This window comes from Epinephelus lanceolatus, chromosome 19 (assembly GCF_041903045.1).
Source record: "Epinephelus lanceolatus isolate andai-2023 chromosome 19, ASM4190304v1, whole genome shotgun sequence".
Classification (NCBI taxonomy): domain Eukaryota; kingdom Metazoa; phylum Chordata; class Actinopteri; order Perciformes; family Serranidae; genus Epinephelus; species Epinephelus lanceolatus.
Window position 1 is genome coordinate 25,501,755 of NC_135752.1, and position 21,781 is coordinate 25,523,535.

General features: G+C 41.9%; 2 protein-coding genes across 2 annotated transcripts; one reads left to right on the top strand and one right to left on the bottom strand.

The window, feature by feature from the left end:
* The first annotated feature begins 8,247 nt into the window (after positions 1-8,247).
* On the top strand, positions 8,248-11,348 carry nefla (neurofilament light chain a). The gene is made up of 4 exons (XM_033646418.2): positions 8,248-9,410; positions 9,566-9,690; positions 10,131-10,600; positions 10,692-11,348. The coding sequence occupies exons 1-4, from the start codon at positions 8,367-8,369 to the stop codon at positions 11,072-11,074; spliced, it is 2,022 nt and encodes a 673-aa protein (XP_033502309.1). The 5' UTR covers positions 8,248-8,366; the 3' UTR covers positions 11,075-11,348.
* Positions 11,349-17,280: 5,932 nt separating this feature from the next.
* nefma (neurofilament medium chain a) lies at positions 17,281-21,544 on the bottom strand. Its single transcript, XM_033646078.2, has 3 exons — positions 20,315-21,544; positions 19,308-19,432; positions 17,281-19,197 (listed from the first exon to the last, which is right to left on the bottom strand). The coding sequence occupies exons 1-3, from the start codon at positions 21,371-21,373 to the stop codon at positions 17,694-17,696; spliced, it is 2,688 nt and encodes an 895-aa protein (XP_033501969.1). The 5' UTR covers positions 21,374-21,544; the 3' UTR covers positions 17,281-17,693.
* Positions 21,545-21,781: the final 237 nt, after the last annotated feature.

The following is a 21,781-nucleotide window of genomic DNA, read 5'->3' on the forward strand; positions in this document are numbered from 1 at the left end:
CATGCCACGCTCTTTTTATAGCAGCCTGGACAGTGGCAGTACACAGCAGACAGGCCTCCTCTGCTCTGCACCTGTGAGAGGCATTCATGCTCTGATGGACACACATGAGCAGCCAATGGAGCCAGACCTGTGCTGGGCTGGTGGCACGTGGTGGCTGGGAAGGCCAGAGGTCAGACATTAAGCCAAAATAGCAACATGACTTTTAAACTGAGGTGTGTGGAACAAAAGTGTAAAGATCAGAGTTGGCTGCAGAGAGGCTCCTCACTCTGAGATGAACAGTTTCATCAGTGAGAGAGAAACTGCAGCTCATTACACTTCATATGTTTAGCTACTATGACATTTGTTCACAGGGCATTTGTTGCTTGTATAACAATGACAGCAAGGCTACACTGCGATAGGGGAAAACACAACATGTTGCCAAAACACAGCTGAATTAACAGCTGCTCACAGTGTGCACTCATGAGTTGTCTCTTACTGTACATGTAGCAACACAATGATGCAACTAACTGACCACCACAGCTGCAGCTACTATTCTTACTACTACGAATAACAAGCATTGTTACAAGTGGGGTTCCCGCAGTCATGAAATCCCCGGAAAAGTTATGAAATTTGACAGTTTTCCAGGCCTGGAAATGGTTTGGAAATGTTTTGAATTTACATAGTTTTGTTATTTAAAATATGTTCATAGGAATCCCAAAACATGCCTAACATTACATGAAATATGTTACTAATATTACTTATTTAAACTCTAGGGCTGCGCATGACCATTGTCATGTAATACATATAGACCAGACCAGCATTGTGTCAAGGCCACGCCCCCTTTTGGGGAAAAGAAACAAGCTGTCACATCAGGAGAAAAACAGGAAAATGCCAAAAAGGGTAAAGCAAGGTCACGAAATAGTTGTAGGACATGTGCATTCAACAAATTTTTGTTTGACAAGAAGTAAATTAATATAAACTTACCAAAATTATAATCCAAGCACATGTCAAACTGCATTGACATCCACAGGATCTTTTGGTTTTCTATCCTCCAAAAAGGAGTGTGGTATGTGTTGGTCTGGTCTATTGGAGTATGCAGCTAGTTGGCAGCTGGAATGTCTACTGAGCGAGTGAAGTTAACAAGTGCTAGCAGTTTGCTCATCCATAAATGCCTGAGAAGAACAGACCTACCTGTTACTACTACTACTAGTATGGAAATGAGGTAAATTATTATGGAAAAGTTCTGAAAATTAATTGGTAAAAACATGTGGGAAACCTGTAAAAGAGTGTCTACAGGTATGAGACACTTAAATTGAATGCTTTTTAAGACTTTTTCAAGATACTTTTAAACCAAATTTAAGACTAATTTTTGGACCAATCATCTTTTCCTTAGTCAAGCATTGCAAGTAAGTATAAAGGTAAGTAGTGCATATGTGGTTCTGGGCAGAGGTAGGTTTTATGTAGGAATATGGTAACTAGAATGAGTTAAGTTCAGCTACATTTTGCCAACAGCTAAGTGCAAGTATAGCTGTATCTCCAACCTCTTAGTGCCATACACACCAGGACGTACTTTGAGGTCCTCGGGCAGGGGTCTTTTGTCTCTTCCAGAGGCCCGCCTGAAAACTTAAGGGGACAGAGCAATTGGTGTCAGGGCCCAGAGGCTCTGGAACAGTCTGCCTGGGGAAATCAGGTCAGCCAAGTCAGTGATCTTTTATGTCCCTTCTTAAAACTTTAAAAAACTACTTTCATCAAAGGGCCTTTCCTGATTTTACTTGAGTTTTAAGTCTTTTGTTTCCTTAGTTTTTATACACTAAAGTGTTTTATCAGTTCTTTTAAAAGTTGTTTTCATGTCTTGTCTGTTTTAATTATTGACATGTAAAGCACTCTGTTTTGAAAAGTGCTTCATAAATGTAGATTAATATTCTTGTTATTATTATTATTATTATTACTATTATTATTTATTATTATAAAGTCAAAAGACAATATTATAGTCTTAGACTTATTGTGACAAAAGAAATGAAAGCTAGATAACTAAAATAATAGATGAAATGTTTATGGCAATTAAGACTTTACAGATTCAAATTTAAGACTGTTTGATCACTATTAATGTCTATTTATGTAAGTGAATTGAAGACATTTTATTACTTTTTAGGGACCTGCAGGCACCCCTTTACAATAATTTGTTAAATTATTATTATTATTATTATTTTGTCATGCAAAACAATTATGCCCAGCCTTCATGTTCTTTGATACTTCAAGACATTATTAAATCAAACAAGCCAGAACCAGAGTCCAGTGTACACATTATCTGACAACATAAAAAATAAAAAATAAAAATAAAAAAAGCGACACAAGCATCCTACATAATCAGACCATCATTGTGTGAAACAGTCTTCATAGATCATTCACAGAGACATTAACTGTGTAGCACTGAAAAATCAAAATAAGTACTTATTAAACAATCTTTCTTGTCGTCTTTTTCATGTCTTTGCAACAAAACTGGCAAACTTAAATACATCAAAGTTAAACAACCATTCTGCCTTTTGGTCGTCTAAGCACCGGTACATGTTAGGGTTTAGTCGAGCCATTTCATGGAACATTACCTCTCTTAAGTCATCATAGTTTGTACAGTATGTGTTTGTACATTGTATAGTTCGCACAGAAAGTGGGACTCACTTTTGACTTCACCCACATTATACAACTAATCACCCAATCTCCTGAATCACCCAACCTCAAAGGCCAGAGGAAGAATACCAGCTCAATTGAGAAAACAACAGGGTAAAGATGCACCAAAAGGCATAAAATCAGTGTACAAAAGTTTGTCAGTTTAAAACAAAGTTTACTGCATCCTGGCCCTCCATCATGAGGGCTCCATGTGGTCCAACCTGAAAAATAATCATAAAGTCTCTCTTAAATCTTAAACAGGGGGATTTTTAAAGTGCTATTTCTGTCCATCACCTCTAGGAGCTGCTCTAGGATCATTTACACAAATATCCTTTAACATGCACCATGCAACATGTCACACTGTAGTTTGAGAAAGACTGTACCTATACCACATTATATGTCGCAGCAGCTGTATATGCTGTACAAGCATGGGGCTGACTGCAAACCAAAGATCAAAGCTCTGCTCTCTGACAGGAAGTTGCTCTGTCTCAGTATCACTACAACATACTTTTATTATACTTAATGATTCCAGCTGTGTCTGAAGTTGAGTCCTACTGGAAATATTATACACCATCGAGACAAATAATCGAAGGCAAATATTCTGCAGTATCCTTCATGAAATTCAGTGTTGGGAAGCACTCACACTCACGGGACGGAGATAGAAGTGCTGATAAAGCTTGGAAACTAAGCCACGGCGCCAAAGCTGTCAGGCAAAGTCAGTGTCTCTTGCCACTCCCAATCAAATTATCATCCATATATAGAAAAAAAAGAGAAAAACAATAGTCTGAAAATATGATATTAATGGGATTCCAGGCGTGCGGCCAAGCAGCATCATGTGATCCTGATAAGGGTTAGGTTACTGTGTGGTACAAAGTGGGAACTAACAAGGATGATGCTGCAAGAAAAACACTGGATGTGTCTGTTTTAGCTGGGTCACTGGTTCTGTGGTGAACTGACGTTAACAAAATTAACATGAAAATATGGTTCTCAAAGCTACACTAATGAAGACTAATATCTAGCTCTGCTGCAAGGTTTTGGTCATATGTCAGATTTGCTGCTCAGCTCCTGTAGGAAACCATTTTCCAGCACAGGAAGAGCTGGTAAACAAGCTGTTTGCTTCCTGCCAAGCAAAGCGCTGACAGATATAGTTACAGAGTGGCTGCTGAACATACTGCAGTCAAACATTATGGGCGGATTTTGAGACAATGGGCCCCCGGGCACAGATAAACCAAAGGCCCCACCACCTCTCCATAAGAGCAAGGCACACTGTGGTGCTTTTGCCTCTTTTGTTCTCTTTTGCATCTCTTTGTAGTTGTAAAGCATCTTTTTGTAGTTTGTTTCTCTCTGTGGTCGTTCTCTGTGCACTTGTGGTCATTTGTGTCTCGTTGAAGTACAGTTGTTTGTGTCTCATTGTAGTTCTTTTGCATGTCTTTGTGGTCGCTTTGTCTCTTTGGGGTATAATCGTGTCCTTCTTGTTTTGTGTCTCTTTGAGGTCCTTCTGATTCTCTTTGAGGTATAATTGTGTCTTTTTTTTTGGTCATTTTATGACTTTTTGTAGTCGTTTTGTATCTAGTTGCAGTTCCTTTGAATCTCTGTGTTGTCATTTTATGTCTCTTTGAGGTATAATTGTGTCCCTCTGGTTGTTTTGTGTCTCTCTGTAGTTTGGTTGCATCTCATTGTGGTTGTTTTGTGTCTCTTTGTAGTTCCTTTGCAATCCTTCTGTGTTCGTTTTATGTCTATTTGAGGTCATTCTGTTTCTCTTTGAGGTCTCTTTGTGTCTGTTTTGGTCGTTATGTGTCTCTTTGTAGTTGTTTTTATGTATTTGCAGTTCCTTTGCATCTCTTCATGGTCGTTTTGTGTCTTTTAGAGGTCATTCTGTTTCTGTTTGAGGTATATTTGTGTATATTTGTGACTCTTTGTAGTCTTCTTGCATCTATCTGCAGCTTCTTTCCATCTCTTTATGGTTGTTTTGTCTCTTTGAGGTATAATTGTGTCCTTGTGGCCATTTTGTGTCTCTTTGTAGTTCCTTTGCATCTCTTTGTAGTTGTTTTGTCTCTCTTTGAGGTATAACTGTGTCTCTCTGGTTGTTTTGTTTCTTTTTGCAGTTCCTTTGCATCTTTGTTTGGTTGATTTGTGTCTTTTTTTGGTCATTTTGTGACTTTTTGTAGTCATTTTGTATCTAGTTGTAGTTCCTTTGAATCTCTGTATGGTCATTGTATGTCTCCTTGAGGTATAATTGTGTCCTTGTGGTGGTTTTATGTCTCTTTGTAGTTCCTTTGTATCTCTTTGAGGTATTTTTCTGTCCTTCTGGTTATTTTGTGTATCTTTGTTGTTCCTTTGCATTTTCTGTGGTTGTTTTGTGTCTCCTTGAGGTCCTTCTGATTCTCTTTGAGGTATAATTGTGTCTTTTTTTGGTCATTTTGTGAGTTTGTGTATTTGTTTTGTATCTATTTGCAGTTCCTTTGCATCCCTTTATGATCGTTTTATGTATCTTTTAGGTATAATTGTGTCCTTGTGTTTTTTTGTGTCTCTTTATAGTTCCTTTGCATCTCTTCATGATCATTGTGTATCTCTTTGTGGTAAATTTGTGTCTTTTTTGGTAATTTTGTAACTCTTTGTAGTTATTTTGTATCTCTTTGTAGTCATTTTGCAGCTCTTTATGGTTGTTTTATGTCTCTTTAAGGTTTATTTGCATGTCTTTGAGGTGTATTTGTCTTTTTTGGTCATTTTGTGGTTCTTTTAGTTGTTCTGTTTCTCTTTTTGTAGTTCCTTTGTATCTCTTTGTAGTCATTTTGAGTCTCTTCCTGGTTGGTACATGTTAATTTGAGTGACAAAGGCCAGGTTGGCCTCTGATACTTACTCTGATACAGTTGGGCCATTCAGTAATCTATCGGTGTCAAACATATAGCAGCTAAATAGCCATATATTGTCTTCAGGAGTTGCTAGAGACCTAATAGGTGGAGAACAGAAGAAATTTGTACTTGTATTTATTAGGTGTCCAGAAATAAGTTAACATTTACTCTGTTAAATCAGAGTTTGGGTTCATAGTGGGCCAGGTGTAATGTTACACTGGGTTCTGGTGCATTGTATCAAGCTGATGCACTGTTTTCTCTTTAAGAACTGTATAACTGCATAAGCACTGAATGTGAAAGCAAGCGCTGAAACTGATTGCACTGCAGTAGCTTATTCATAATGTGAGATGCAACACAGTATATGTTTGTAGTGGGTTTTTTTTGTTTGTTTGTTTGCTTGCCAGAATGTTATGTTTGTTGTTCTGAAACAATGCATGTGTTGTGGTGCCAGAATTCTAACACCAGAGACACTGAATTAAAGCTTTTTCTGTTCTTTGTCAGATAAATGATCAAACAGTGAGTATTATTAATGGTGGAGGGAGGCTGTATATCTGTCAGCTTGTGATTCAGAGTGCCCCTAGTGGCCAAAAGAAGATTAACAATGTGCCCATAAAGAGTAAATAAATACTATTTGTAGCTATTTAACCTCACTTTTGCCACCAAGCATGTGCCAATGACAGTGAATCAGTGATCCTGTACAATTTAAGGGCCTGTAACTGCCAATATATAACTTTAAAACACTTAGCATCATATGTAGTTTTGCTAGTGTTAAATGGCATCACCTGTCTTAAATTCATCAAAAATTCTATGGCTTTCTATAGTTTTCCTCACAAATTTAACCTAAGAGAATGAGATACTAATAAACAAATCATTTGGGGGTAAAGTATTCCCTTAAGACATATGAGAGGATGCGTATCTACATGTACAGAACAGCAAGAGAACAACTGTTGATTATATACTGAGGTTGGAAGGCTTGGAATATAAGGTTGTGCATTACAAGGCTGCAGTTTTTAACAGTTTTGATGCTGTCATTAGTTTAGCCTTGATGCCTGGAGTTACTAGGAAATCTAATAGTAATAATTTGACACTCTGATCTCTTATGTTAATCAGCTTCACAGGGAGAACAAGCAAGACCTAGAAAATTAGCACTATAAGTGAGTTAATTTGTCGGGTATGAGAAGTTAATGTTCTACTTTCCCTCTTTCATTTCCCCAGGTCCTGTAAGCATCTTGTCTGCCAAAAATCGCCCCAGTGCAGATTGTCAGACTGCTGTTGGGGTGGGAAAGAGTGTACACAGGGGAGTTTGTGTGATCACAACTGTTACGATGACTCAGCCTGCAGCAGAGTCCATGCAGCGCCCGCTGAAGTCCCCCACCTCTCGCTGCCTGCCTCACTTCTGTTTGGGCGCAGCACTGTCTGTAAGTACCGGGGGCCTTTGCTGCATAGGCAAATTACTGGAGCAATCACACTATAGATCATGAACAAAGACACACACAAGACGCACGCACGTGCACACCACACACACAAACACAGATATTGATGCAAAGCACTGCAATACAGTTCATTTATGCATGGAGCTCGAATGCAGGATGAATTTCCGAGCATAAACTTTCCTTAAGCCACTGCATACCTGCACATACACACACACTCACCAGTCACACAAGAAAAGAAAATGCATGTCAGCAGCTAGGTGTAATTGACCTGCCAGGGTATCTGTGCTGCAGATGAGAGGGACTGTTTGTCTTTTATAGAACTGAAAGAACAACCTGACAGGCTTTTCTTTAACAGATAAAAACCTTTCCTTTTACACAGCTGCACAGGAAAACAAAACAACAACAGTAGTGCATATTTTTAAGAGGACAACATAAAGATAACATTATATACGTTATTTGATTGATTTGATTCGTCTTGTGACACCGGCACAGACAATGCAATGTTGTCATCACATTTTAGGGTTTTAATCTATGCAAAAAACAAAATGTAGTCACTTTGAATAACTGCCAGATTCAAGACATGACCAGCCATGTTTGTTTATATGCTGTTAGTTTTCCATAAGGGTTCATTGATGGACCAAGAAATGTGAAAGTATATTAATATTACTTGGGTTTGCCTGCCCTACATTGTGTATGGTGTCTGCAACATGTGACATCTTAACCCTCTGTTTGGGTGGGATTTTATCATTGCAGGTCTTTTGAGGTTGTGGCTGTAGTTCTGCTCTCCACCAGAAGGAGAGATGCTGTGTCACGGTTGTTAAATCAGGACAACCCCCCCTCCCCTCTCTCCCTCTCCTGCAGTAAAGGCAGCACAACAAGTATGTTTTTGCCATGTTATTTGCGGTAGTATATGAAACTCCTCACAAAATGTATCCCATATATTTGCAGTATTGCTGCAGGTTCAGGTTCTATGTTTAAAATGGTGACATGCCCTATTTCTTGTTTTGTATGTATTTGCGTTCTTGCTGCACTGTGATTTATCTGCTATCTGTTATCTAGAAACTTACCTCGGATGAACGTTATAGTTATGACAAGATAAACAGAAGTACGGATCCATATCATGTAAGTTTACGACCTCTTCCCTCCTGTCTTTTCCTCTCCCTATCTTTGACTCGAATCCCTCCTACGCTCGTTCCCAGGGACCCTCTCTGTTCAACATCTTGCTGTTGCAGTGTAAGCCTATCAAGCCTGCATTGTCAGAGTTTGGGGAAAGCGCTTGCGTCAGAGCTCACCATCCTGCTATAAAAGCACAGGCTGCTGCAGCAGGCAGGCAGTCGAGGCTTAAACCTGAGCCCTTCACACACCTCCACACACACACACACACGCACACATACACAAAGAGGAGAGGGAGAGCAGCCTGTCCTCCCACCACTCAGCCATGAGTAGCATCGGATATGACCCCTACTACTCCTCCTCGTCATACAGACGCTGGTATGTCGAGGCCCCCCCTCGTGTCGTGGTGACCAGAGGGAGGACCCACTCTGTCTACTCTTCCCACGCTGCCCCGCTGTCCTCCTCCCGTCTGCAGTACTCCTCTCCCGGCCGGGTGCTGCTCTCCTCCTCCTCACCAGCCTCTTCCCTGGAGCTGGAGCTCAGCCAGGCCGCTCAGATCAGCTCTGAGTTCCGTGCTGTACGCACCCAAGAGCGCAGCCAGCTGCAGGACCTCAACGACCGCTTTGCTGGCTTCATTGAGAGGGTGCGTGAGCTGGAGCAGCAGAACCGTGCGTTGGAGGCAGAGCTACTGCTGCTGAGGCAGAGGCACGCTGAGCCGTCCCGCCTGAGGGCACTTTACGAGCAAGAGGCCCGCTCCCTGAGAGCTGCTGTGGATGAGGCCAGGGCAGAACAACAGGCCGTCCTGGGACAGAGAGAGCGACTGGAACAAACCCTGAGTGCCCTGCAGAGTCGATATGAGGAGGAAGTGCTGGCTCGTGAAGAGGCTGAGGGCAGGCTGATGGATGCCCGTCGTGAGGCTGACCAGGCTGCCTTAGCTAAGGCCGAGCTGGAGAAGAGCGTCGAAACCCTGCTGGAGGAGCTGGCCTTCCTCAAGAGGATCCACGAAGGCGAGGTGGTTGAGCTTCAGGCCCAGGTTCAGCTGGGCGTCCAAGTGGCGGTAGAGTCTGAGGCCGCAACCCCCGACCTCTCCGGGGCTCTCAGGGACATCCGGTCCCAGTATGAAAGGCTGGCAGCGAGAAACATGCAAGCAGCAGAGGAGTGGTTCAGAGGGAAGGTAGGCTCCATGACTGAAACCGTGGCCCAGCACAGCGACGCCGTGAGAAGCTCCAAGGATGAAGCGGGAGAGTACCGACGCCAGCTCCAGTCCCGCCTGCTTGAGATCGATGCGTGCAGGGCCCTCAACGACTCCCTGGAGAAGCAGCTGCACGAGATCGAGGACAAGCAGAGAGCTGAGATAGATGCTATGCATGTCAGTAATGGTCACAGATGTACTCTATCACAATGTTATTAATTATTCAGATGCTTTGATTTTTGGGGCTTTTAATCTGTAAAACTATCACTCAGGTGTTTCATTTGTTTTCATCTTATATGTCCTTCTGTCCTGACTTGACTTTTTCTATTCAGGACACCATTGCAGAGCTGGAGAGTGAGCTGAGGGGCACCAAACAGGAAATGGCACGCTACCTGAAAGAGTACCAGGACCTACTGAATGTCAAGATGGCTCTGGACATCGAGATCGCTGCATACAGGTGAGAAATAACAACAGTGAGGATTTTTGAAAATGAAAAGACAGCAAAGAGGTCGAGTTATTAGTGTTGATTTCAGCATGGTTTTATGGGGAAGTTTTAGAGAGATTTAGAGGTCATTCACAAGGTCATCTGAGGTCAAAATATTTCTTAACATTTGCTCACATGGTCGAACAAACCTACTGTATTTCTCATGTTTCTTTTTATGTGGATAGGTCTGCAAACTTATGGCAAAACCAAATGTATAAGCGATTTATGTTGGTTTAGGCTCTCAGGATAGGAAAGGTCAAAAAGGTCTGACCACTTTTATTTTGGTAAACAACTTCCGGGATAAAGCCTTCGTAAGATTTATCAGTACAATGTTCACTTTCCACATTCTGCCCACTAACTGAGATCCCATCCACTGTAGCACTCATCTCCTGTCTTTACACCAACCTCTACAGGAAGCTGCTGGAAGGGGAGGAGTCTCGCTTCAGCGTGGGAGTGTCCGGGGGTGTGTCCTCTCTGTACAGCCAAAGTTTCTCAGCGCCCTCCTTCGCCCGGCCCATCCTCTCCAGCCTGAGCTCTGGCACCTCCTACCTGATGACATCACGTCTGCTCAGCTCTGTCAGCACCACCGAGGGGATCATCTCCGCCAGCCAGGCCCAGCAAGCAGAGGCCAGCCCACCAGCTGAAGAGGAAGAGGCAGAGGCAGAGGCAGAGGCAGAGGCAGAGGCAGAGGAGGAGGTAAAGGAGGAAGCAGAGGAGGAGGAGAAGGAAGAAGAGGAGGGAGGAGAGGCGGCAGAGGAGACAAAGGAGGAAGAGGAGGAGGAGAAGGAGGAAGAAGAGGGAGGAGAGGAGGAGGGAGATAAAGAGAAAGAAGATGAAGAGGAGGCTAAGGAAGGAGAGGAGGAGGCCAAAGAGGGTGAAGAGGGTTAGTGCATTGTTTTCACATTTCTCAATTAAACATGAATTATTATGATCATGATGAAAAGTAATAATAAAATTCTCATCTGCTGATACAGGTGGTGATGAAGAGCAGCAAACAGAAGAGGTGACAGAAGAGGCCGCCAAAGAGGAGGGAGAGAAAGAGGAAAAAGGAGAAGAAGAGGAGGCTGAGACCAAAGAGGAAGCACAAGAGGAGGTAAAACCAGAAGGAGGCGATGACAAAGAGGAAGAAGCAAAAGAAGAGGAAAAAGAGGAGAAGGAAGAAGCAAAAAAGAGTGAAGAGAAAGAAGATAAAGCCGATGCCAAGAAAGACGACAAAGCCGACGACAAAGCCGACGACAAAGAGGACAAAGCTGCTCCGAAGACAGACGACAAAGCCGATGCCAAAAAGGAGAAAGAGGAGGTCAAAGCAGCCAAAGCCGAGGCTGCCGAAGAAAAGAGCACAAAGGGTAAAAAGTAGGCCAGAAGCAAACTTCAGTGAAGACTGTCCATTAGCTCGATAACCTGTAGAGGCATCTACGCTCTCCTCGCAAATCTGCTTGTTAACATGGTGCTCAATAAATCAGTCCAATAGCCATTTACAGCAACAAATCAAGGTTAACTGCTTGCCAATATCCAGAGTAGTCCATAAAGATCTAGTTGCACACTTACTGAATGAATGTAATATGTGTAATTGCTGAAAGCAGACGCGAGTGTGTGAGTTTTTGGTGGTAAATAAACACCTCTTAAAGCCATGTGTGTCACTGATTTTGAGCTGTATCTTCGTGTACCTGACAAGTACATGAAGATATACTGTATAAGCTTCTGCAAATGCTGTTGTTTAGTGGTTGTTTAGAGATTTGAGCATGTGGTATTCACTAATTTCACATTTCCAGATGATCAGGTGATTAGAAACACTGGCAGTAGCTCATTATATCCTAACAAATTCAGTATGTCTTGTGTTGCCCAAAGGCCCTCTGTCAGACACAATTGAGACAAATGTGGCCCCTAAAACAACTCTCCAACCATTTAAATGCAAAATTCTGATACTTCATACTTCTACCACTATCAGTGTTGGGGAGTAACTAGTTACATGCAACAGAGCTTTGTAATTACATTACATGTAAATTTAACTGTAATCAGTTACAGAGAAAAAATATGTAATTAAATTACAGCTGCTAATCAAAATATTGTTGATTACAAAGGCTACATACATACTGTATATGTATAAGCTTTTTGGTGTAGAATATAACATCCATTCTGTTTCTTTTGGCATAGCCTATTTCCAGAGATTAATTTTAGCTTTATTGCTTAAACATTTGTTAAAAAAGTAATCAAAAAGTAATCAAATTTATTAAGTTACAATACTCTGAAGTAAATAAAAATAATTACATTACTTATTGTATGTTCGACAAGGTAATTAGTAGTCTGTAACCTGGTGCATTTCAACCTTCCCAACACTGACTACTTCTATTTGGGCTACAATCACATAATCACTCACACTACCATACTATATAGTATGCCAGAAAAAGATTTAGTAGTAATAGAAAGCAGGTGAAATGCAGTATGCCAAAAATACCAGGATGTTCTACTATATCCAGTCCAATTTTGCAGTATGCATATGTCACATAGACTAAGCCACAAACAGATTGACAGCTGTCAGAAGTCACAATAACAGATGACAGTGTGTTCAAGTAACTGGTGACCAGTCTAATAGTATAATAGGACTACTAATTGTTTAAGTGAACAAAAATAATTATAAATAGGCCTACTATGAACAACAACAGGACATAACTAGAAAATAAGAATGACAGAGAGCTGCAGATGTAATTTCACTGTTAGAATCTACAACCTGTGCAGTTATAACTTAAAAGTTAAACTACATACAGTACATTGCAAAGTAACAACAGAGCTCTCTTGGTAAGTGGCGTTTTTCTTTTATCTCCATGGTAACAGATGAAAGAGCAAGAGGGTAAAACTTCAGGGTGTAATGTTATGAGACAGTTGTACATACTTTTCAAGGTCAGTTGTAGCACCTACTTCAAGTAAAAAGCAAAAGTAAGTGGAACGCACCCCCAGTATTGGAACTCCCATGATGCATTGGTGGATATAAACAGGAAGTATTTAATCATTAATCATTTGCTGCTTTTTTTAGCCTATGGTGGCTTACAATTATCATTATTAATGATTATTATTAATAATTAATAATTTTTATTCAAGGGCACTGGCGGCTTACATTTTGACAAATTGCCGTTAATAAAACATTTGAGAATTAGCTGTTAGCATAGCTTGTTAGCAATGTACCTGGGGATGTGGAGATAAATATCACTGGATTAATTTGACACAGAAGAAAACTTAAATAAACGTGAGGATTTTTAGGTAAGTTCTGGTGTTATAATAAGCGTCTTTATGATTTCAAAGCGAATTAATGCACTCACAATGAACACTGGAAATGTGTGTCTGTGTGTACTGTGTGTTCAGGTTTATGAGTTATGAGAATGACGACTTAGCGTGTATGACGACAACCGGCTGCTGCTGCCGTTGACAGTGTTGGCAAGTGAACCAAACTATAATAACTAGTAAACTTCTCTTTGTTTTGTTTTTTAAAAACTCACCTGTCCCGTCCACACACCTTTTCCTCCACTAATTGATTCATAAGCAAGTAAACGCACTCTGACTCTACTTTGCTACTCTCAAATGACCTGTAGCACATGCTAGCTAACATTAGCTACTGTTAGCTGCCGTTACAACTCCCATCTGTCTACCTGTATGAATTTGTTCTTCTAGCTGGACTTACACAGTTTGGGCTGGCTCTTAAAGGCTTCCTTATTGCATCCAAAATTATACTAAGAAACTAAATGCAAGCACACCTTACTATAAAAGACTGGATTGATTTAATGAGTGTAACAGCCTCATATGAGTTAAAGGGACAGTTCACCCCAAATTAAAAATACATTTTCTCTCATACCTGTGGTGCTATTTATCAGTCTAGCGCAATGGTGTCAAACTCATTCTAGCCACATACAGTCTGATTTGACCACAGGTGGCAAATTTTTCCCTTTTTTTTTGTTTAAAGAGGTACATTTTAAAAATGCTAATCCATCTGTAAAACAGATGACAAACCACCTGTGATGTCTTCAACAGAATAAATGCAATTTCAACAATATCGCTCAGTTTTTCCCACATTCAGTCAGTCGAGTACTCACTGTCATTACATATGCATTTTTCCTTATATTTCCACTCCCGATCCTGACAACACCACACCAAACTTAATGAAAGAAAAGTACTGTTTTCTGGTCAGAGTGGAAAAGCTACTCTGTGTTTAACTTGCTCCTGAAACCTGGCACCTCTTGGCCTTCACAAGTGCATCACTATTAGGTGTGCAAGGTCATCCAGTGGGCAGGATTGGACCCTGTTGTAGGCCGGTTCTGGCGCCAAGGCTATATGTTTGACTACGCTGATCTAGATTATTGCCAAGTGTTGACGATATTGACCATAGAGAAGTCTGCCTTCTCTCCAGTATAATGGAACTAGATGGCACTCTGCTTGCGGAGCTCAAAGCGCCAAAAAAGTACATTTGAAAAACTCAACAGCAGTGTCTCTTTCCAGAAAGCATGACCCAGTTATTTAAGATAATCCACAGACTTTTTTGTGAGCTTTTTCATGTCGCAACTAATTTGTCTCTACCAAAGTACACCCACCAATGGTATCACAGTACAGAGGGAAGCTTACATTGTCTCATCGATTAGAGCAGTGGTTCACTTGGGCCTATACAAAAAATTATGAATGAATATTTAATTGACTGTATCAGTATGTTGTGCCCACCCATTTCCTAATAAAGAGGCAAACTCTAGCTAAAAAAATGTAATTTAATTTTATTTAATTTAAAAAATACCTTCACGGAGGACTTATTTGTCGCCGTTTGCGCATGAGAATTGTAAGTGTTTGACACATGAAAAGCCCTGATTGGCAGCCAGTGTGAGGGATGATAACATTTACTGTAAAAGGAGAAAGCCATGAGTAGGACAAGAGAAATGAAAACACCAGCAAAGATGACCTACCACTAAAAGAAAAGAGAAAAAGTGTCAGTAGACAGTATCAGGAAAGCTACCTGTCTTTTTTTTTTTTTTTTTAATTTTTATTGTCTTATTGGTAAGAGCGATAACATGTAGAAGGTATTATGCACAGATATAAATACAGGTGTGCCTTGAGATTTTGTCCAGGCTTTGGTATCTAAACTGAGACAAAGATTACCAAATGAAGGCCCACACACACACACACACACACACACAGTAGTTAAGGGTGCCACTCATTAGTTACTGTAATTGCATGCTTTTAGTGACACACTAAGAGAAATGGTGATTATAATGATTACTCTGATGTGACAGTGTGTTCTGTTTTATTATTCCATTTACATGTGAAATGTAAAACCGGCACTCATTGGGAGTAATTATATGTTGATAAAAGACGACCCAAAACCTTGTTTTTGCAATTACCTGAAATTACTCATTTACAAAAAGACTAGTAACGGTTTACATTCTGCTCCACATCTATTATCTCCAGTAATGTGATTAGAAACCATCCACACACACAAACCCACACTGATGCACATTATCCTGTGACACCTGCCATCACCCTGCAGCTGCTCTGTTATTTTACTCCCCTGAGGAGACGTTAAGTGTCGACAGTCTGCAGCAGCCGCTCTGTACATAAGGTATTGTGCATACAGCCCTGGTTAAAAAACTGACTGTATAAATTATTAGACACTGATACTGTGTTATCTCTTTGCACCCAGCCTCTCAGCGATAACATCTGCTATAAGTTTGGCTGTTGACAGAAAATTAAGACAGAGCCACATATTTTAAACCTCGAGGCGAGTTCAGCAGCACAATAATCCAATTTAAAGCTGAAGAAATATGTTTCAGCAATACTTGAACTCATAAGCCTATAGAAATAAATTTTGCCCATCTGTTCCGCATGGTCACTCAAATGTTATCACTCTCTGAAATTAAGTATCCACTAAAAATGTCATGGAATTGATTAATGGCATTAATTTAAAGGAAATACGTGAAATTTTTATATAAGATTGGATAAGTCAGCTCCTTGGTTGATAACTTGTGTTAATTTTTAAGAGCTCCTTTATTATGTATTTATTTCATTTTATTTTTATTTGATAGGGAAAGGGATGATGTAATTTAATGTAGTTCCAATACAGAGTATGGGACTGATGTGCCGCACAGAGAGTTTATAGCTATTTATGATTTTTAACTCTTGTCCCTAGTTGGGCTTTTACATGTCGACCTAAAATGTTGTATAAAATATACAATTTTAAACATCATACAACCACAATACTATAATTTTCTTATATATTTTTTTGTCTTAATATTCATTCTAAATCTTAAAATAGAACTTCATGTTAAGTATGAAATCCAAAATAAGATGTACCGGTCATCTGGGGTCAGAGCAAATGCTTTCATGTATCACATATGATATTTAATTATTTATTTATTTAATATTCCCATTCAATAATCATTAATATCTGTCCTCACATATTGATAGCAGTATTATTTTTCAGTATTTACTAACATAATTTATTTTTTATTATTTATTTTCTTTTTTCTAGCTAAAATAATTAGAATATTAATTTAACATGATCTCACTTTGGGATGTTTATTTTTTTATTTTTTTTTAATTAAAGCCATTAATTCTGTAACTAAACATTTAATCTTTATTTTGTTAATTTCAGGGTTGACAGGGTTGTTATTTATTGTTTTTATTTTCTGCGTTTAATTCTTTTTTATTGCTGTTTATGTCACTATATATCATTTCTACCTGGCAGGTATTTTTTTAATTAGCTTTTTATTCAACTTTTTCATCATTTTACTTTTTTTTATTGCTGTTTATCTTTGTTGCCAGACATCACTGCTAGTTATTTGTTTTTTTATGGGCTTTTTCATCATCGTATTGTGGTTGTTATCACATATTATATATTCTTGTAGCCCATATAAATGTGATTAAAGGAGCTTAATGTGCAGTCAGTTTACCTTGGATAAACAATGGTTGATGATGATGACAATTGTAAAGCTCTTCAAAGCATATCAACTACTTAAAGTCACAACTCAAATAATATAAAATGACAAGACACAATCTTTTTTTTTTGACTTCATTATGACATTTATTAAGCAAATGCTGCTGGGAAATCGTTCATGATGAGTAAAGTCATGGGATTGCAAACAGTAGCACCTCATTTATTTCTGTATTTAAATTCAAGTCCATCCTATGCATACAAGAATGCATGAATCTGCGCATTTACAGTTTTTATTTTTCAGTTGCACTCAGATAAACATAACAGACACTGATAAAAAGCATGTTTAAGGCTAGGAGTTTCTTCAGGTTTTCGTTTTAAGCTTTAACTGCTTCAGTTACTGGATGTATATGGTCATGTGTCTATCATACCACTGCCCGTCTCTATCATCACTCTGTATGTTGTGTATTTGTTAGTTTCTTCTTTTCTTTTTTTGGCTCAGTTGGTATCTTCACATGTCAAGTAAGGCGTCTTCAGTATCTTTGTAGAGGACCCTGCTATCCGCCTGTCCTGCCCTCCCTCCCACCCACCCCCTTAATACTTAAATTCAAAAAACCTCTCAACTTGAATAATATTTCTCTCACTCTCCCACCCACATTGCATTTATTCCTTTTACATATTTACTCTTTTTACAGTGTATTTCTACCATACATACAGATAAGAGAGGAAAGTACTCCACTCTCCTGAGCTAGCATGCAGAGACCCCCCTCCCTCCCGCCCTCCCGCCCGCGAGCTCGCCCGTGAACTGCAGAAAGAAAGGAAAAAGAGGATAAAATGTCTCAGTCACTTGCTCCCGACCACGTCTGCAGCGAAGCCCGTTTAAAGCTGTCACTCAACATGCAGTTTGGAAATTTGTAGCATTTTTAAGTTTTGGCTTCTCTCTATGATTTTGTTTTTGTATGTTTGAGAGTGGTTATCTTTATTACATCGCTCTAGCTGTATGATTTTTCTTTGTTATGTTAGTTCTGAGTTGATTGCTTGTCTTCGTGTCCTTTCCTCTGGTCGCGGAGTTCGCTCATTCGGCCTCGGTGACCTGCTTGATGGACTGGGTGGAGTGCTTCTCCGTCTTCTTGGTCGTGACCTTCTCCTGCATCACCTCCTCCACGTCTTCCTTCACCGTCTCGGTCACAGTGACGGATTTGGTGACGAGCTTGGAGCCGTCCTCTCCGGTGGTAATCGTCTCAACGGTTTTGGTGATCACCACCTTCTGGCTGCCATCTTCCTTGACGGGGCTCTCGTCCACGCCGTTAGCGATCACGTCAACTTCTTTCTCCTCGTCCTTCTTCTCCTTCTCCTCTGGGCTGCTCTTGTCTAATTCGCCATTCATGGCGACGTCCTTCTTTTCTACCTTCTTGTCATCTGTTGATTGACTCTTCTTCTCTGATTTGTCTTCAGCAGCTTTAGGGGCCTCAGGCTTGGCGGTCTCTGTCTTTGGGGATTCAGCTTTTGGAGATTCAGGTTTCGGGGATTCTGATTTAGGGGAGCTTGGTTTGGGGGATCCAGCTTTTGGTGAGCCTTCTTTGGGGGACTCAGATTTGGGAGATGATGCAGGCTTGGGGGATTCAGATTTAGGAGAGCCAGGTTTAGGTGATTCAGACTTGGGGGATCCAGGCTTTGGGGATTCAGATTTGGGAGAATCAGGTTTTGATGCTTCAGTCTTGGCAGCCTCTTCCTTCTTATCTTCGGACTTTGCTGCTTCTGTTTTGGGAGCTTCCGTCTTGGCTACAGCTTCTTCTGATTTGTCGTCCGCTTTCTCATCTTTTACCATCTTCTCATCTTCCTTTTTGCCTTTGTCTGCATCCTCTTTTTCCTCCTTCTCATCTCCGCTTTTGGATGCTTTGTCACTGCCTGCATCTTCATCCTGATCACCACCCTCTTCTTCAGCACCAGCTTCCTCCTCTCCTCCGCTTCCTTCCTTGTCTCCGGCCTTCTCTTTGTCAGGAGAGGCTTTAGACTCTGGAGCTTTGGAGCACAGCACTGTCTCCTCAACTTCCTCCTCCCCTTCTCCTCCCTCTTCTCCTTCTCCCTCATCACCTCCCTCTGCATCACCCCCCTTTTCACCCTCATCTTCACCTTGTCCCTCACCTTCCTCTTCCTTTTCTCCTTCCTCGCCACCTTCTCCCTCCCCTTCTTCCTCCTCATCACCACCTTTTCCCTCTTCCTCCTCCTCTTCTTCCTCCTCACCAGGTGCGCTAGCGCTGACTTTGGCTTCAGTGGCGGCTACAACTTCCTCCTCACCTTCGCCCTCTCCCTCTTCTCCTTCACCCTCTGTTCCCTCCTCGCCCTCTCCCTCCTTTCCTCCAAGTGTGGCAGACAACTCTTGTGCTATCTCTGCCAGGGATTCGTCAATGTCAGACTTGTCATCCTCCACCCTCGTCTCCTCGATGATCTCCTCTACAAACTTGTGGTGCACCTTAAGCTTGGTAGTGTCTGATTTAGACTTGGAGATTTTGGTTGGGGTGACGGCCTGACGGTAGGGGAAAGTGCTGAAGTGGGTCTCCTCACCCTCAAGGAGTTTCCTGGGGACGACAGATGTATGCATTGTGCATTCAGTCATCACTTTTGGCGTAAATTTTGTTAAATGTTATTTCTAGTACTTTTCAAATGTTAGATGCGTGTCAGTATGTACCTGTATGCAGCAATCTCAATGTCCAAGGCCATCTTGACATTAAGCAGGTCCTGGTACTCGCGCAGGTGACGAGCCATCTCCCATTTAGTGCTCTTGAGCTCATTATCCAGCTGGTGAATTGTCTCCTGAGGAAAAACAGAGCAGACGAAACACAAGGTCGATTAACTGCGACAGAATGACTTGCAGGACGAACCTACATCCTCTTTTTCAGATCCATTCATGCTGCTTTGAATATCACTGTTCAGGGATTATCAAAACTCACTTCCAGAACCCTTTTATAATTCACTTTTAATTTAAACTCCTATCTTTTTATTCTCTCTGCACATTTGTATAAACTCCACTCTGTGCACCGAAGGCTGCTGCTTTAATATATTCTGACGCAATACAGTATTCTAGAGATGTTGAATGCCTCTTTTTCAAGGACAGCCTCCACACTTGTCAATACACCCCCCACCCTCACCCCCACCCCCCCAAAAATCTCAGTGGTGTGATGAAGGACAGAGCCAATGAAGGCATCGACCCATGCCTCTGACTCAGCAATACAGAGGGAGAGGGAGAGGGAGAGAGAGAGAGAGAGAGAGAGGGAGAGAGAGAGAGGGAGACTGCTGCAGTGTCTCCCTTTAACTGTTTCCTCACACTTGGAATGTCAGCGCAGTGATGATGCGCTCATGGCAGTCGTTACGCAGCAAAAAATGTTTCAACACAAGTCCTTAACCATGATATAGGAAAGAGAATACAATCCATTTACTGTTATTAAGTTAATTTGCGCTTTTTAAGTCTCTCAAATAAAAAGTGCGTCATTAAGATATAAAATAAATGTGAAATAAAAAGCAAATTAACTTAATCCATCCTGTCAGTCACCATGACAGCAACCCAGACTCCCATTATTAACTTTTAAATACACAAAACATTTGTTAAAACATTAAATAATATGCTATTTAATATGTAAAATTCTATTCTGGCTATCTTTACGCACGGCTCTGGTGCTGCACGGAGCTGTCTCCTACCTGCAGGCTGGACAGGTCGCTGTTGTGGCGGTCCTCGATGTCGTTCAGCTGCCTCTCCAGCGAGTCCCTTGTCCCGCGGACAGACTCCAACTCCACCGTCTTGGACTGCAGCTGGCGGCGGTAGTCGGATATCTCATCACGGGCGGACTTGATGGCGTCCTTGTTCTGCTCCGCAGCCTCGGTGAGCTTGGCGTAGCGGCACATGAACCAGTTCTCCACCTGCTGCAGGTTCTGGTTGGAGTGGCCCTCCAGCTCGCTGCGGATCTCCCGGAGAGCTTCGGTGATGTCTGCCTTCTGCAGGTCTTTCCTCTCCACGGTCACCTGAGACGCCTGGATCTGGGCGATGAGGTCGCTCACCTCTTCCTCGTGGTTGTTGCGGATGAAGGCGATCTCATCCTGCAGCGACTGAACTTTCTTCTCCAACTCGGACTTCACCAACTCCGACTCGCTCGAGTCCTTCTTCAGGACGCGGATGATGGCCTCTGTCTCCTCCCGGATGCGAGCCTCTTCGTCAAAGCGGTCCCTGAGCCGCTGGATGTCCTCCTCGATGTGGTCGGTGTCGAGCTGGATCTGCGCCTTTTCGTGGTGGATCTGCTCCAGCATGGAGCGCAGCTCCTGCAGCTCCTGGTCGTAGAGGTCGCCCAGCTGGGTGCGAGACACCTGCTTCTGCCGCAGTGCCTGGATCTCCGCCTCGATCTGCTTGTTCTGCTGCTCCAGGTAGTGCACCTTGTCAATGTAAACAACAAATCGGTCATTGAGCCCTTGAAGTTGCTCTTTCTCATTAGATCGCTTGTAGTCTCCGTTCAGGATGGAGGTTTGACTATAATCAACGCTGTCGGCGGAGCTGAGCACCGTTGAGCCGTAAGCTCGGGACACAGGCAAATTCACGCTCCTCTTGTAAGACGTGGTCATGGTGGAGCCGGGGCTTGCCCGGGACCAGGACTGGGAGCGAAAGCCGCTGGAGGGGGTGCCACTGGAGCGGCTGTAGCCGTAGCCGGTCGTCCTAGTATCCATAACTCTCCTGAAGGGGCTCCCTACCGTGTCCACCGGGTAACTCATCCGGTCAGACTGCCCGGGATGTGCGCAGGAATGAAAGGGGGACGGTGCAGGAGGTGAAGGCGGTGGGCGAGTGTGTATGTGGGTGTATGTATGTTATGTGTGTGTGGCTCTCACAGCGACTGAGGGCTCCTCCGCCTGCTCCTTATATATCAGAGGCTGTGCCGCTAACAAGGCAAGTCCAAGCAGTTTTGTTTCGTCCATTGATGGAAGGGAGGGGAGGGCGCATCCCCCTCAGGCCGTCTGCTAATGGTCCGGGGTCCCGCTCAGTCTCAACCACGTGGGCTGCAAGCGATACATGAGTGTCAGATTTACACAGACACACACACACACACACACACATACACATAGATATTAATAAGTTTATCTGTAAAAAAACAACAAAAAAAAACAAAAACAAAAAAAAAAACA